Raw genomic sequence first — 15,159 nt, forward strand, 5'->3', positions numbered from 1 at the left:
TAGCAGTGGGGCCCATAAAGTGGCAGTGGGGCCCATAAAGTGGCTGTGGGGCCCATAAAGTGGCTGTGGGGCCCATAAAGTAGCAGTGGGACACATAAAGTGGCAGTGGGGCCCATAAAGTGGCAGTGGGACACATAAAGTGGCAGTGGGGCTATAAAGTGGCAGTGGAGCCCATAAAGTGGCAGTGGGACACATAAAATGGCAGTGGGGTCCATAAAGTGGCAGTGGGACACAAAGTGGCACTGGGGCCCATAAAGTGGCAGTGGGACACATAAAGTGACAGTGGGGCCCATGAAGTGGCAGTGGGGCCCATGAAGTGGCAGTGGGGCCTATAAAGTAGCAGAAGGACACATAACATGGCAGTGGGGCTCATAAAGTGGCAGTGGGACACATAAAATGGCAGTGGGACACATAAAATGGCAGTGGGACACATAACATGGCAGTGGGACACATAAAGTGGCAGTGGGGCTATAAAGTGGCAGTGGGGCCCATAAAGTGGCAGTGGGGCCCATAAAGTAGCAGTGGGACACAAAGTGGCAGTGGGGCCCATAAAGTGGCAGTGGGACCCATAAAGTGGCAGTGGGGCCCATAAAGTGGCAGTGGGACACATAAAGTGGCAGTGGGGCTATAAAGTGGCAGTGGGGCTATAAAATGGCAGTGGGGCCCATAAAGTAGCAGAGGGACACATAAAGTGGCAGTGGGGCCCATAAAGTGGCAGTGGAGCCCATAAAGTGTCAGTGGGACACATAAAATGGCAGTGGGGCTCATAAAGTGGCAGTGGGATACATAAAATGGCAGTGGGACTCATTTTTTGATATTCATGGATTTCTCTGAAGGCAGCGACCTGGGATCTGATGAGGAAGCTCTGCACCTCCAGGATGGGTGTAAGGGTGAAGGCATCAGACATGGCAGATATAGAAGGATGAGCGCCAGGGGCGTAACGACCGCGGTCGCAGCGGTCGCCACTGCGACCGGGCCCGCAGGGTTTTAGGGGCCCGGCAGCCGCTCTGCAGAGCCGGCTCCTCTCTGTAACAGAGGAGATGCGCTGTGTAGTGGCCGACTACGCGACCGCCAGGGGGCCGGCCTGTGAGTCAGGGGGCCCGGTGTCAGCAGGGGGCAGAGGGGCCCCCTGACCTGGAGAGACCCACCAGGCGTTTCTGAGCTGCGGCAGAGCAGAAGCGCTCCTGCACAGCAGACGAAATCCATCCTTCCAGGACCTGCGATGATGTCATGCCCATGTGACTGTGTGGGAGGAGACACAGGATTGCCGGGCAGAAAGCATCAGAAGATACGGATTCCTGAAGGAGACATGGACACATGATGACTGGTAATGAGAAAAGAGGGGGCACGAGGGGGAGGGGAGTGCAGGGTGAGTGGCATATGAGGGCTGCAGACTGTGACAGAAGAATGTGAAGGGGTGCAGAGTGTTTGAGAGGGGTAAGTTGGGGTACAGGCAGGGTGAGATATGTGGGGCAGGGTGTGTGACATATGGGGGTGTAGTGTGTGTGCTATGGGGGGTGCAGGCTGTATGGGGAGCAGTGTGTGTGACATATGGGGGCAGGGTCATAACTACCGTGGTTGCAGGGGTCAAAAGGAGAAGAGAGGTACTTGTTTTTTTATTTTGCTGGCTCCATGACACATGGAGGCCTGGAGGGGCCTTGCTGCATGACACATGGAGGCCTGGAGGGGCCTTGCTGCATGACACATGGAGGCCTGGAGGGGCCTGGCTGCATGACATGGAGGCCTGGAGGGTCCTGGCTGCATGACATGGAGGCCTGGGGGCCTGGCTGCATGACACATGGAGGCCTGGAGGGGCCTTGCTGCATGACACATGGAGGCCTGGAGGGGCCTTGCTGCATGACACATGGAGGCCTGGAGGGGCCTGGCTGCATGACATGGAGGCCTGGAGGGTCCTGGCTGCATGACATGGAGGCCTGGGGGCCTGGCTGCATGACACATGGAGGGCCTGGGGTGGCTGGCTGCATGACACATGGAGGCCCTGGGGTGGCTGACTGCATGACACATGGAGGCCTGGAGGGGCCTGGCTGCATGACACATGGAGGCCTGGAGGGGCCTGGCTGCATGACACATGGAGGCCTGGAGGGGCCTGGCTGCATGACACATGGAGGCCTGGAGGGGCCTGGCTGCATGACACATGGAGGCCTGGAGGGGCCTGGCTGCATTACACATGGATGCCTGGAGGGTCCTGGCTGCATGACATGGAGGCCTGAGGGCCTGGCTGCATGACACATGGAGGCCCTGGAGGGGCCTGGCTGCATGACACATGGAGGCCCTGGGGTGGCTGGCTGCATGACACATGGAGGTCTATGGGACTGCATAAAAAACATGAAGGACACCTTATACATGGACTAGGGGTACATTATACATGGAGGAGTATGGGGCTGCATAATACAATATGAAAATTGATGGGGCTGGATTATAATACATATAGGACTATGGGGGCTGCATTATAATATATGGAGGACTATGGAGGCTACCTTATACATGGACTATGGAAGTGCATTATAAAACATGGAGGACTATGTGGTGCAGTATAATATATGGAGAACTATGGGGTGAATTTTAATACATGGAGAACTATGGGAAATGCATTATAATTGAAGGGCTACTTTATACATGGAGGATTATGGGGGTGCATTATAATATATGGAGGGCTATGTATCTGCATTCTAATATATGAAGGGTTATGTGAGACCCTTTATACAATTATTTGGAAGGCTATGTGGGGGCTGTTATAGTATTTTGAGAACTTTATACAGGGGGGACAAAGATACAAGTATGGGATGGAAATGTTTTGTGCTGAGGGAAAAAGGCTCTTTCCCTCAGCAGCCAACTTTCCCATGCTCTGCTATACATCTCTCAGCACCCAGCTTTCCCATGTTCTGATATACATCTCTCAGCACCCAGCTTTCCCATGTTCTGATATACATCTCTCAGCACCCAGCTTTCTCATGCTCTGATATGGGAAAGCTGGGTGCTGAGGACAAGATAAATATCAGAACATAGGAAAGCTGGGTGCTGATAGAGGGATTTCAGGGTGCTGTGGGTGAGAGCCAAGTGTCAGCGTCATTATCCTGTACCCCGAGTGTCAGTGTCATTATCCCTTACCCCATACCTCCAACCGTCCCGGATACAGCGGGACTTTCACGCTTTACGTTGTTTGTCCCGTTGCCACGATCGGGACGGCCGGCTCCCGGGCTCCGCCCACCCACTCTCTCTCCGCCTCCCTGCTTTTCCCTCCTACCATCCCAGTAGACGTGGCATAACAGAGAGGAGCGCTGCCTGTGCTGCTGCTGGTACAGTAAAATCTCCCCAGCGCTGATTTCCCTCCCTCCCCCCCCCTCACCCCCGGCCGGAGCCTCTCTGTGCGGTCGGCCGGCCGCCTGTCTGTGCGGTCGGCCGGCCGCCTTTCTGTGCGGGCGCCCCCCGGCCGCCTGTCTGTGCGGGCGCCCCCCGGCTGCCTGTCTGTGTGGGCGCCCCCCGGCCGCCTGTCTGTGCGGGCGCCCCCCTGCCGCCTGTCTGTGCGGGCGCCCCCCTGCCGCCTGTCTGTGCGGGCGCCCCCCTGCCGCCTGTCTGTGAAGGCGACCGGCCACCTCACTGTGTGGGCGACCGGCCGCCTCACTGTGGCTCCCTGCGTGTCCATGCTGGAGGCCCGCCGGCTGCCTGCGTGTCCATGCTGGAGGCCCGCCGGCTGCCTGCGTGTCCATGCTGGAGGCCCGCCGGCTGCCTGCGTGTCCATGCTGAATGGGTGTGGATGGGGAGTGGATATGGGCGTGACTGTGAAATGGGTGTGGTTAGGGGGCGTGGCCTAAAAATTTGCCGCGGCACGCTACGCGCGCCGCAAACTTTGTCCTTCTTTTCCTTCTTTAAAAGTTGGGAGGTATGCCTTACCCCAAGTGTCTGTGTATGTGGAGGGGGGGCCCAGGTCTAAACTTTGCACCGGGGCCCATCCAACTCTAGTTACGCCACTGATGAGCGCCATTGTTGCGTGCCGTGTCAGTACAGCCTTATTGCACTGCCCAGCAAAATGAGTTTTATTGCAGCCACGTCTATGACAAAAATAAAACCGATACATTGTATTGAATAATTTGCTTCTATTTCTAATTCACCCCCGGCACAAATAAATTGCAGGCCTTTCTTGTAACACAGGGATAACGAGGAAAAATGGCAGCAACAAAACAGATAATAAACACTGTGTGAAGATAAAAGCCGCGCGCACGGAAAACATTTCCAAGTAGAAAGAAAAATTAATGGTTGAAATGTGATTTGATTAAAAACCACTTTCTCGAGGAAACTGCGCTGAAGAAATAAGTCTTATTGTGGATATTTTTTTTTTAATAAATATTTGCATAGAGCCATTTAGCAAACTGGGATATTTCTGTTTCTCACATCCGCTGCCAAGTCTAATAGTTTACTGCTCCGTGTATAATTACTGGCCTGCTGTAACGCGCGCAACGTTAGTGCAGTAATTATATTATCATAAAAGTTATACTACTCATTCATTACCGCGGAACAGGCCGGGTTAATAAAGTTTCACAGGGAGTGTGTTAATAAGAAATATTACAATCATTGTAATGTTATATTCTTACCTTGTCCCAATTGGGCTCCTAACACAGCCTCTTTAGCGGATCCATAACCCAGCTCCCGGCACACAACGCTCGCCGACAGAAGATTCCATTTATCGTCACATACTGTTCCCCATTTGCCGTTTTTTAACACCTCTACTCTGCCCTCCCCGGCATGAGGCCCGGACCGCAACCTAACAAGAGGCTCCTATAGACAAAAAGATTAATGTGTGTGAGGACATGTATATATTTAATGTGGATCTGTAGGGTCTGTATACGAGGTTTGTGAGTCCTGCTTCCTCCAACCCTTCGTAGTGAAAGCCTGTGAGTACTGCTTCTCTCACCCACTCAGAGAAAGCCTGTGAGCCCTGCTTCCTACACCTACTCATAAAGAAAGCCTGTGAGTCCTGCTTCCTACACCTACTCATAAAGAAAGCCTGTGAGTCCTGCTTCCTCCACCCACTCATAGAGAAAGCCTGTGGGTCCTGCTTCCTACACCCACTCATAAAGAAAGCCTGTGAGTCCTGCTTCCTCCACCCACTCATAGAGAAAGCCTGTGAGTCCTGCTTCCTCCACCCACTCATAGAGAAAGCCTGTGAGTCCTGCTTCCTACACCCACTCAGAGAGAAAGCCTGTGAGTACTGATTCCTCCACCCACTCATAGAGAAAGCCTGTGAGTCCTGCTTCCTCCACCCACTCATAGAGAAAGCCTGTGAGTCCTGCTTCCTCCACCCACTCATAGAGAAAGCCTGTGAGTCCTGCTTCCTACACCCACTCAGAGAGAAAGCCTGTGAGTACTGCTTCCTCCACCCATTCATAGAGAAAGCCTGTGGGTCCTGCTTCCTACACCCACTCATAAAGAAAGCCTGTGAGTCCTGCTTCCTCCACCCACACATAGAGAAAGCCTGTGAGTCCTGCTTCCTCCACCCACTCATAGAGAAATCATGTGAGTCCTGCTTCTGTCACCCACTCATAGAGGAAGCCTGTGAGTCCTGCTTCCTCCACCCACACATAGAGAAAGCCTGTGAGTCCTGCTTCCACCCACTCATAGAGAAAGCCTGTGAGTCCTGCTTCCTACACCCACTCATAGAGAAAGCCGGTGAGTCCTGCTTCCTCCACCCACTCATAGAGAAAGCCTGTGAGTCCTGCTTCCTCTACCCACTCATAGAGAAAGCCTGTGAGTCCTGCTTCCTCCACCCATTCATAGAGAAAGCCTGTGAGTCCTGCTTCCTCCACCCACTCATAGAGAAAGCCTGTGAGTCCTGCTTCCTCTACCCACTCATAGAGAAAGCCTGTGAGTCCTGCTTCCTCTACCCACTCATAGAGAAAGCCTGTGAGTCCTGCTTCCTCCAACCACTCATACAGAAAGCCTGTGAGTCCTGCTTCCTCCACCCACTCATAGAGAAAGCCTGTGAGTCCTGCTTCCTCTACCCACTCATAGAGAAAGCCTGTGAGCCCTGCTTCCTCCACCCACTCAGAGAAATCCTGTGAGTCCTGCTTCCTCCACCCACTCATAGAGAAAGCCTGTGAGTCCTGCTTCCTCCACCCACACATAGAGAAAGCCTGTGAGTCCTGCTTCCTCCACCCATTCATAGAGAAAGCCTGTGAGTCCTCCTTCCTCCAACCACTCATACAGAAAGCCTGTGAGCCCTGCTTCCTCCACCCACTCAGAGAAATCCTGTGAGTCCTGCTTCCTCCACCCATTCATAGAGAAAGCCTGTGAGTCCTCCTTCCTCCAACCACTCATACAGAAAGCCTGTGAGCCCTGCTTCCTCCACCCACTCAGAGAAATCCTGTGAGTCCTGCTTCCTCCACCCACTCATAGAGAAAGCCTGTGAGTCCTGCTTCCTCCACCCACACATAGAGAAAGCCTGTGAGTCCTGCTTCCTCCACCCACTCATAGAGAAAGCCTGTGAGTCCTGCTTCCTCCACCCACTCATAGAGAAAGCCTGTGAGCCCTGCTTCCTCCACCCACTCATAGAGAATACCTATGAGTCCTGCTTCCTACACCCACACATAGAGAAAGCCTGTGAGTCCTGCTTCCTCCACCCACTCATAGAGAATACCTATGAGTCCTGCTTCCTACACCCACACATAGAGAAAGCCTGTGAGTCCTGCTTCCTCCAAACACTCAGAGAAATCCTGTGAGTCCTCCTTCCTCCACCCACTCATAGAGAAAGCCGGTGAGTCCTGCTTCCTCCACCCACTCATAGAGAAAGCCTGTGAGTCCTGCTTCCTCTACCCACTCATAGAGAAAGCCTGTGAGTCCTGCTTCCTCCACCCATTCATAGAGAAAGCCTGTGAGTCCTGCTTCCTCCACCCACTCATAGAGAAAGCCTGTGAGTCCTGCTTCCTCTACCCACTCATAGAGAAAGCCTGTGAGTCCTGCTTCCTCTACCCACTCATAGAGAAAGCCTGTGAGTCCTGCTTCCTCCAACCACTCATACAGAAAGCCTGTGAGTCCTGCTTCCTCCACCCACTCATAGAGAAAGCCTGTGAGTCCTGCTTCCTCTACCCACTCATAGAGAAAGCCTGTGAGCCCTGCTTCCTCCACCCACTCAGAGAAATCCTGTGAGTCCTGCTTCCTCCACCCACTCATAGAGAAAGCCTGTGAGTCCTGCTTCCTCCACCCACACATAGAGAAAGCCTGTGAGTCCTGCTTCCTCCACCCATTCATAGAGAAAGCCTGTGAGTCCTCCTTCCTCCAACCACTCATACAGAAAGCCTGTGAGCCCTGCTTCCTCCACCCACTCAGAGAAATCCTGTGAGTCCTGCTTCCTCCACCCATTCATAGAGAAAGCCTGTGAGTCCTCCTTCCTCCAACCACTCATACAGAAAGCCTGTGAGCCCTGCTTCCTCCACCCACTCAGAGAAATCCTGTGAGTCCTGCTTCCTCCACCCACTCATAGAGAAAGCCTGTGAGTCCTGCTTCCTCCACCCACACATAGAGAAAGCCTGTGAGTCCTGCTTCCTCCACCCACTCATAGAGAAAGCCTGTGAGTCCTGCTTCCTCCACCCACTCATAGAGAAAGCCTGTGAGCCCTGCTTCCTCCACCCACTCATAGAGAATACCTATGAGTCCTGCTTCCTACACCCACACATAGAGAAAGCCTGTGAGTCCTGCTTCCTCCACCCACTCATAGAGAATACCTATGAGTCCTGCTTCCTACACCCACACATAGAGAAAGCCTGTGAGTCCTGCTTCCTCCAAACACTCAGAGAAATCCTGTGAGTCCTCCTTCCTCCACCCACTCATAGAGAAAGCCTGTGAGTCCTGCTTCTCCACCCTCTCATAGAGAAAGCCTGTGAGTCCTGCTTCTCCACCCACTCATAGAGAAACCCTGTGAAAAAACTATGCATCCACGCCCTCTTATAAATAAATCCTGTCAATCATTGTGTGTGGGGCGGAGGATTCACAGGCTTTCTAAACGAGTTGTTGGGAACAGCAGGACTCATCATCGGCTTGCTATATGAGTCTTAAGAGTATTTTTCCTGAAAATAGAGAAATGAAATAATAGAAAAGTGTAAATCCTCAAGCTCAGCATCTTTCCTGTATCTTATGCTGCTCTCGGTCAGGAAAACTGCTAGAGCCGCTTTGACATAGCGATACATGCTGCGGGAGCTGGAATTGTGAGGGTTTGCAACTTTCCAATCCTCTGTACCAGTATATATATTACATGTAGGATTAGATTGTTACATGATGATGATTTATTACAGATTGGATGAGACAAGGCTCCTACCATCGTCTTAAACGCCTTCTTAAAGTTGTTTGTGCTTCCAATTCCAGAGTTGGGGGAACCCACACATTTCACGATTGCATGCATCCCATTCCTACACGCAGACTTAAATGGTTTGGGAGAAACTTGGACTTTGCAGTTGGCTAGATGAGGTTCTGTCCCTGAGCAGCTCACTTTGTGGATCCAGAACATTTTCCTCTGACTTTGCATCTTCAGCCTGAGAGAGAAGATTAGTGCGTTGAGTAAAGTTGAAGACAATGTGTCCTTCCATGTTATCAAATGAAAAAAAGAAAGAAAAATACATGACCCTGGAATTGTAGATTCCGGAATTTCCCCCAACGACATTCCACTCCCCCGTTCCCCTTTTATCTAAGGTTACTTTCACACTTGCGTTCAGCGCAGTCCGTCACTATGGAGAATAGCGCAGTCCGGTAACGCACTGCGCTATTCTCCATAGACTTGTATGGACGACGCACTGTAACGCAAGTGTCAGCGTTGCATCCGCTGGACAGCATCGTTATTTTGACGCTGCTTCGGGCAGAAGGAACGCAGCATGTAACTTTTTTTGAGCGACGGAAACCTTTTTTTTGACTGCGCATGCTCATTTTTTTTTTTTTTTTTTTTTTAAAATCACAGAAACTTTATTTTGTTTCTCGGTGGCCAAACGTTCAGCTGAGCGCCCGGCCGCTGGCATGTGAGAGCGCTCAGCTGAGCGCCCGGCCGCCGGCATGTGAGAGCGCTCAGCTGAGCGCCCGGCTGCCGGCATGTGAGAGCGCTCAGCTGAGCACCCGGCCGCCGGCTATTGAGAGGGCTCAGCTGAGCGCCCGGCCGCCGGCATGTGAGAGCGCTCAGCTGAGCGCCCGGCCGCCGGCTATTGAGAGGGCTCAGCTGAGCGCCCGACCGCCGGCATGTGAGAGCTCTCAGCTGAGCGCCCGGCCCCCGGCATGTGAGAGCGCTCAGCTGAGCGCCCGGCCGCCAGCATGTGAGAGCACTCAGCTGAGCGTCCGGCAGCCGGCTATTGAGAGCTCTCAGCTGAGCGCCCGACCGCTGGGTGATCAGCTGATTGTTCACAATAGTCTGCTGCCGGTAAAACTGTAAAGAAGAAAAAAAAATAAAAAAAGCTTTCCGTTGTTTTGTATGATCCGTTGCATCCGTTGTGCCATTATATGCAACGCATCCGTTGCATCCGTCACACAACGCAATGCAAAGGATGCCGTTCAACGCAAGTGTGAAACTAGCCTAATACAACCTACTCAGACACTATTTTTGGATAATTTTGGCCATAGCAGCCATTTTATTAAACCAATACATAACAGAAAAAATACAGTGAAAAACTAGGTCCTAGGTAAGCTATAAAACCCTGGTGATTCACGTAACCAAACTGTAAACCAACTTGTTCCCAGCCGTTACCCACACCGGCACGGGAGCACCAAAACAACAAGTGTTTTTTTTTTCCATTAACCAAAATTCTGCCGGGATCCCCCCCAAAACACCAGTTAACCAACCATTCCTTGCTAATGAGGGGATCAATACCCAGATGGATCCACCGGACCAATTTAAACAACTTCAATGACCCTCCAAAAACTGCTCAAGGCCACTACGACACGATAACTCCCCTTCTAAACTTGACAACCCACTCGTAAACAAGATTTTCCCAGGAGGGCAGGTGGGACTCTCACGTTGTCCCAAAAAAGCAGGAATGGTGCCGCTTCACCCCCGTTTCGCATTTTAAAACCCTGTAGGGAGGGCCCACGCCCACTCCTCCCGCCACGAGAGAACCTCTCCTCCATTCCAATCCAGGTCATGCTTGCCTTGGCCCATGGCCCATGGGGTAGTGCTACGGCCTGTCTATATTTAGCACTTTAAGGTTTCTGCTTGTTATCACTGGATGGAATCATTCCAGTGTAACCAACCTTTCATAAAACCTACCTGTGTTACAATGTACCATGTGTTCTCAAAAATAAGCCCTACTCCGAAAATAAGCCCGACCTGGAATTTTCGGCCTTTTTGGAGCATGCTTACAATATATGCCATACTCCAAAAATAAGCCGTAGTTGCAGTTCAATAATGAAGTGTCCAGGTAGATAACAAAAGTTAAAGAATACTGCATTAAAGAAAGCAGACCCCCCGCCCCCCCCAAAGACTACAGATAAGACAGCCCCAAAAGAAAGGTAACTGCTCCAAAAGGGAAAAGAGACACTCCCAAAAGAGAAAAGACATCCCCCAAAAGAGAAAAGACACCCTTCCAAAAGAGAAAAGACACCCTTCCAAAAGAGAAAAGACACCCCCCAAAAGAGAAAAGACACCCTTCCAAAAGAGAAAAGACACCCCCCAAAAGAGAAAAAACATCCCCCAAAAGAGAAAAGACACCCCCCAAAAGAGAAAAAACATCCCCCAAAAGAGAAAAGACACCCTTCCAAAAGAGAAAAGACACCCTTCCAAAAGAGAAAAGACATCCCCCAAAAGAGAAAAGACACCCTTCCAAAAGAGAAAAGACACCCTTCCAAAAGAGAAAAGACATCCCCCAAAAGAGAAAAGACACCCTTCCAAAAGAGAAAAAACATCCCCCAAAAGAGAAAAGACACCCTTCCAAAAGAGAAAAGACACCCTTCCAAAAGAGAAAAGACATCCCCCAAAAGAGAAAAGACACCCTTCCAAAAGAGAAAAGACACCCCCCAAAAGAGAAAAAACATCCCCCAAAAGAGAAAAGACACCCCCCAAAAGAGAAAAAACATCCCCCAAAAGAGAAAAGACACCCCCAAAAGAGAAAAGACATCCCCCAAAAGAGAAAATAGTCCCAAAAGAAAGCAAACAGCCCCCCTAAAAGATTGCACTCAGACCCCGAACATTTACAGTTGGCAAACACCTACAAAGGATGGACTCACACAGTGATCTGCATCGTTATCAGGTCCCATGCCAACACACACACACACACATACACACACACATCAGGTTCCTCCGCTCTCACACGTACACAGTGTGGAACACAGGAGGACCTAGGAGCAACGAATATGTCAGAGTTCTGGTAAGTGAGATTCTCCTGGGGGTGTCTGACTTATTTTCATAGTAGATAGTAGTAGAATCGGGTGTCCAAGCCGCACCAATGACTAGTCGATCATGGAAGTAGGAGATAATTGTAACTTTAATTAAGCATAGGTCAACGCGTTTCAGAAGCCACCGCTTCCTTCCTCAGGACAAAGATAGCAACAGTACAACAAATGAGATTTGTTGTACTTTTGCTATCTTTGTCCTGAGGAAGGAAGCGGTGGCTTCTGAAACGCGTTGACCTATGCTTAATTAAAGTTACAATTATCTCCTACTTCCATGATCGACTAGTCATTGGCGCGGCTTGGACACCCGATTCTACTACTCTCTTCTATCTGCCAAACCCGGGGACCGCTGCCGTGACTGTGGAGTTACATAGATGCGATTATAGGCGTTGTGACTGTCACAACCCCTATAGGTGAGTACCACTACCCCTTTTGACATCCCCCCAATCTACCGGGGTAAGACCCTATTGCGCTTCTTTTTCCACAGTTTTTTTTTATTTTCATAGTAAACTTACCCCAAACCGTGTTTCCCCAAAAATAAGACATACCCTGGAAATAATTTTTACAAAAAATACTATAAAGCAGTGTCTTATTTTGGGGAAACTCGGTATCTGTGCAAGTAAGAGCTTTCCATACTAAGTATGTTAATGTATTTGGGGATATCCTGCACTGAGACATTATAAATGTAAAGAATGTTTCCACTCAATGACAACAAAAAAAGTAAATGCTGATTATAATTGATTGGAACTCGACATTCAATGGATTAAAAGTTTTAAAAGTTTTTACCTGGACTTTGGCGCTTTGATCTTCATATTCCAGAGTTTCCTGTAATAATAAATACAAATCAATGTAATCATGTCGGGATGAGTTTGTATTCTGCAACTGTGCTCTGCATAGGCTACAACCATTATATAGAAACTTAGTGTGATGAAGAGAGCTTTGTTATCTCGGTCACTGCCCATGATCAAAACCTATTCACAATACCAATGCACTACAAAACTGTCACGGTTCCGCTGTGCGGAGCATCTTGCACACTGGTGATGCTCTCCTGTACTGAGGAGCCGGCAGTTACAGGTTTCCTTTGTGCAGAGCATTTTGCATTTGGAGATGCTCTGCTGTGTTTCTTTGAGCATTTGCTGACAGGTTGCTTGACAGCCCAGGATTCCATGCAGGATCTGGGAGGTGCTTATTCAGGTGTTCGTGGTAATTGCTCTGTTCCCAGAACTTCGATAGTCGTACTCTCTGGTTCTGAAGTTGTGCTCTTGGCTCCTGTTTGTGCTTGTGTTCTGATCTAGGCTTTCTGACCCCGCACTGTTTATTGACCTGTCTCTGCCCGCTCCATGTTCTTGTCATTACCTTCTAGCTTCTGACCTCAGACCACTACCTGACCACATCTCTGTCTGCTCCCGATTCTTGTCGTTACCTCCTGGCTTCTGACCTCGGACCATTACCTGACCACATCTCTGTCTGCTCCCTATTCTTGTCGTTACCTCCTGGCTTCTGACCTCGGACCATTACCTGACCACATCTTTGTCTGCTCCCTATTCTTGTCGTTACCTCCTGGCTTCTGACCTCGGACCATTACCTGACCACATCTCTGTCTGCTCCCTATTCTTGTCTTTACCTCCTGGCTTCTGACCTCAGACCACTACCTGACCACATCTCTGTCTACTCCCTAAATCTAATACGTACTCTCCTGGAATTCTTGGCCTGTGACTTGACTGCGTTTCTAATTACTCCCTGAGTCCTGTTGTATCCTCCTGTTTTTTTATCCTGGCTTGTCTGACTACCCTTCCATTCATACTGTCCGTAGATAGTGACTAGAATCACAAAAACACAGCAAGCCCACCTGATAAAGGCAGAGGCAACACAGGTGCAAAATACCCATAAAATAAGCACTCACATGTCATAGACGGATCAGTTGCTTATTATTACAATTGCACATGGATAGCTCTTATAGGGTGCCAGTCACACAGATAAGGGTAGTGTCCCATACCGGCTTACACTCCCATGCTATACAATCAGACAGGCTGGCCAGCACTCTGAAAGTGCACCCCTCATGGACTGACACTCTGGTTTCTCCCACCAACAGTGTACAGCTGCACCCTACAAGGTAGGAAAAATAGATGAGGGATTAGTTTATATTTTGGCCAAATTACCCAAGCCTTATATGTGAACATTTATAATATTAGACAACCCCCTTCATATGACGGTATAGTAAAGGGCTCAACACAGAACAGAGCAGTATACATGTCAACAGTCCTGATTGTTTTTAAATAGTCCTGGCAAATTTTGAGAGAAGGGGAGACGGGGTAAAGTTTACATAAACCCCACTGACAAATTGGTGATCAATGGTGGGATTGGGGGCATTTCTGGAGGTCTTTGGACCAACGGCAGAGCTTCAAACATCTGCAAATTGGCAAAAGCAGTGCTGGTATCAATTGTTTTTCACCATCCTGGGCCCATTAAGAAGTAGTTATCCAAAAGTAGATAACCCCTTTAAATCCTCTTACATAGTTACATATGTAAAAGGATTTAAAGGGGTTATCCACTTTTGGATAACTATTTCTTAATGGGCCCAGGATGGTGAAAAAAATTGCTAATCACCTCCTGAAAGAGGTCTGCTCCTCGATACTCAACACATATTTCATCCATATACTTCCAAACTTTTGCCAATTGGTTGCAGCAATCACTTAACGCTGCTGCCTGATGACCCAGAACTGGCACAGCGCTCTGCTTTGTGTAGTGGCAGTAAATGGTACTGCAGCTCACAATCATGAAAATCTAGTTGAACAGTGATATCAGTCCTATCCTATGTTATATGGAATTGTTTATGACCAGAATCCAATGCCGAAAATATGGCTACAATCCATATGGCCTCTACTTCCCACAAGACCCTTCGAATCAATACGACCGCCAGAAACTACACAACCGCTATACATCATTCATACGGTATAAGCAGCTTATTTACAGCCGCCGAACATCCGTACGGAGCGAGAAACTATCCCGTTAATTAAAGCATCCATAAACATTTTGCCTTCCCGAAACTTTTAATTAAATGTGTATTAATATTTAAGACTTGTGATATTTAATTTACGTTCAGTGATGAGAACGGTAAATGTTAATTGTTCCTGAAGAACAGACACCGAAACCACGAGATTAAAGCGATATCACTCCATAAAGCCGCACATAAGAAAAACATCTGTAGGAAAGTAAAGTGTGATACATCAGTCACAGGGGCGCGCGGAAACCTATCAGGAGGGATTAAAGAAGCAGAAAGTGGTTATTATAGAAGGCAGAGATTTCCTGTAAATCATCATCATCATCATCATAACAGTGTAATATAAAGGCTCGAAACTGAAGTGGCTGATAATAGAGAACAATCGAGTACACAAAAAACTTTAGGTTGTGTCCCACAGGGGATGGCTACATCCATCGCGCCAAGTCTATAGAGCTTTGATGCAGCAGCGCTCTGCTACTCTGCTCAATGTCTCTGATCCCCGATCACAACTATTGGCCTGGTATGGATCTCCTTACAACTGAACTCCAACACTCTCAAGGGGATGGACAAACCAGGGGAGATGTAAACCCAAAAATCCACAGGTCCCAATACAGGCTAGTACTTGCCCTAGACCTGATTTGTCCCTGCCTGACAGCAGCGGTTGGCACCCTAAGATCATGTAAAGTCCTTTACGGCTGACCCTGAGTGTCCTTAAATGCACCCTAAGCTATAAACCAAGTATAATACAGGGCTAGGAATGTGTAAACACAGTCATACAGGAATTA

The 15,159-nt window shown here is 49.3% G+C and overlaps 1 protein-coding gene across 1 annotated transcript in view; it reads right to left on the reverse strand.

The window, feature by feature from the left end:
- Window positions 1-15,159, reverse strand: part of LOXL4 (lysyl oxidase like 4) — a 124,085-nt gene that overhangs the window by 34,739 nt on the left and 74,187 nt on the right. Inside the window, exons 5-7 of the mRNA XM_075352238.1 lie at window positions 12,160-12,198; window positions 8,327-8,540; window positions 4,611-4,794 (exon numbers count right to left, since the gene is read on the reverse strand). Coding sequence (XP_075208353.1) covers window positions 4,611-4,794; window positions 8,327-8,540; window positions 12,160-12,198 — 437 coding nt within the window. The remainder of the gene's footprint in view (window positions 1-4,610; window positions 4,795-8,326; window positions 8,541-12,159; window positions 12,199-15,159) is intronic.

Source organism: Anomaloglossus baeobatrachus, chromosome 5 (genome assembly GCF_048569485.1).
Source record: "Anomaloglossus baeobatrachus isolate aAnoBae1 chromosome 5, aAnoBae1.hap1, whole genome shotgun sequence".
Classification (NCBI taxonomy): Eukaryota; Metazoa; Chordata; class Amphibia; order Anura; family Aromobatidae; genus Anomaloglossus; species Anomaloglossus baeobatrachus.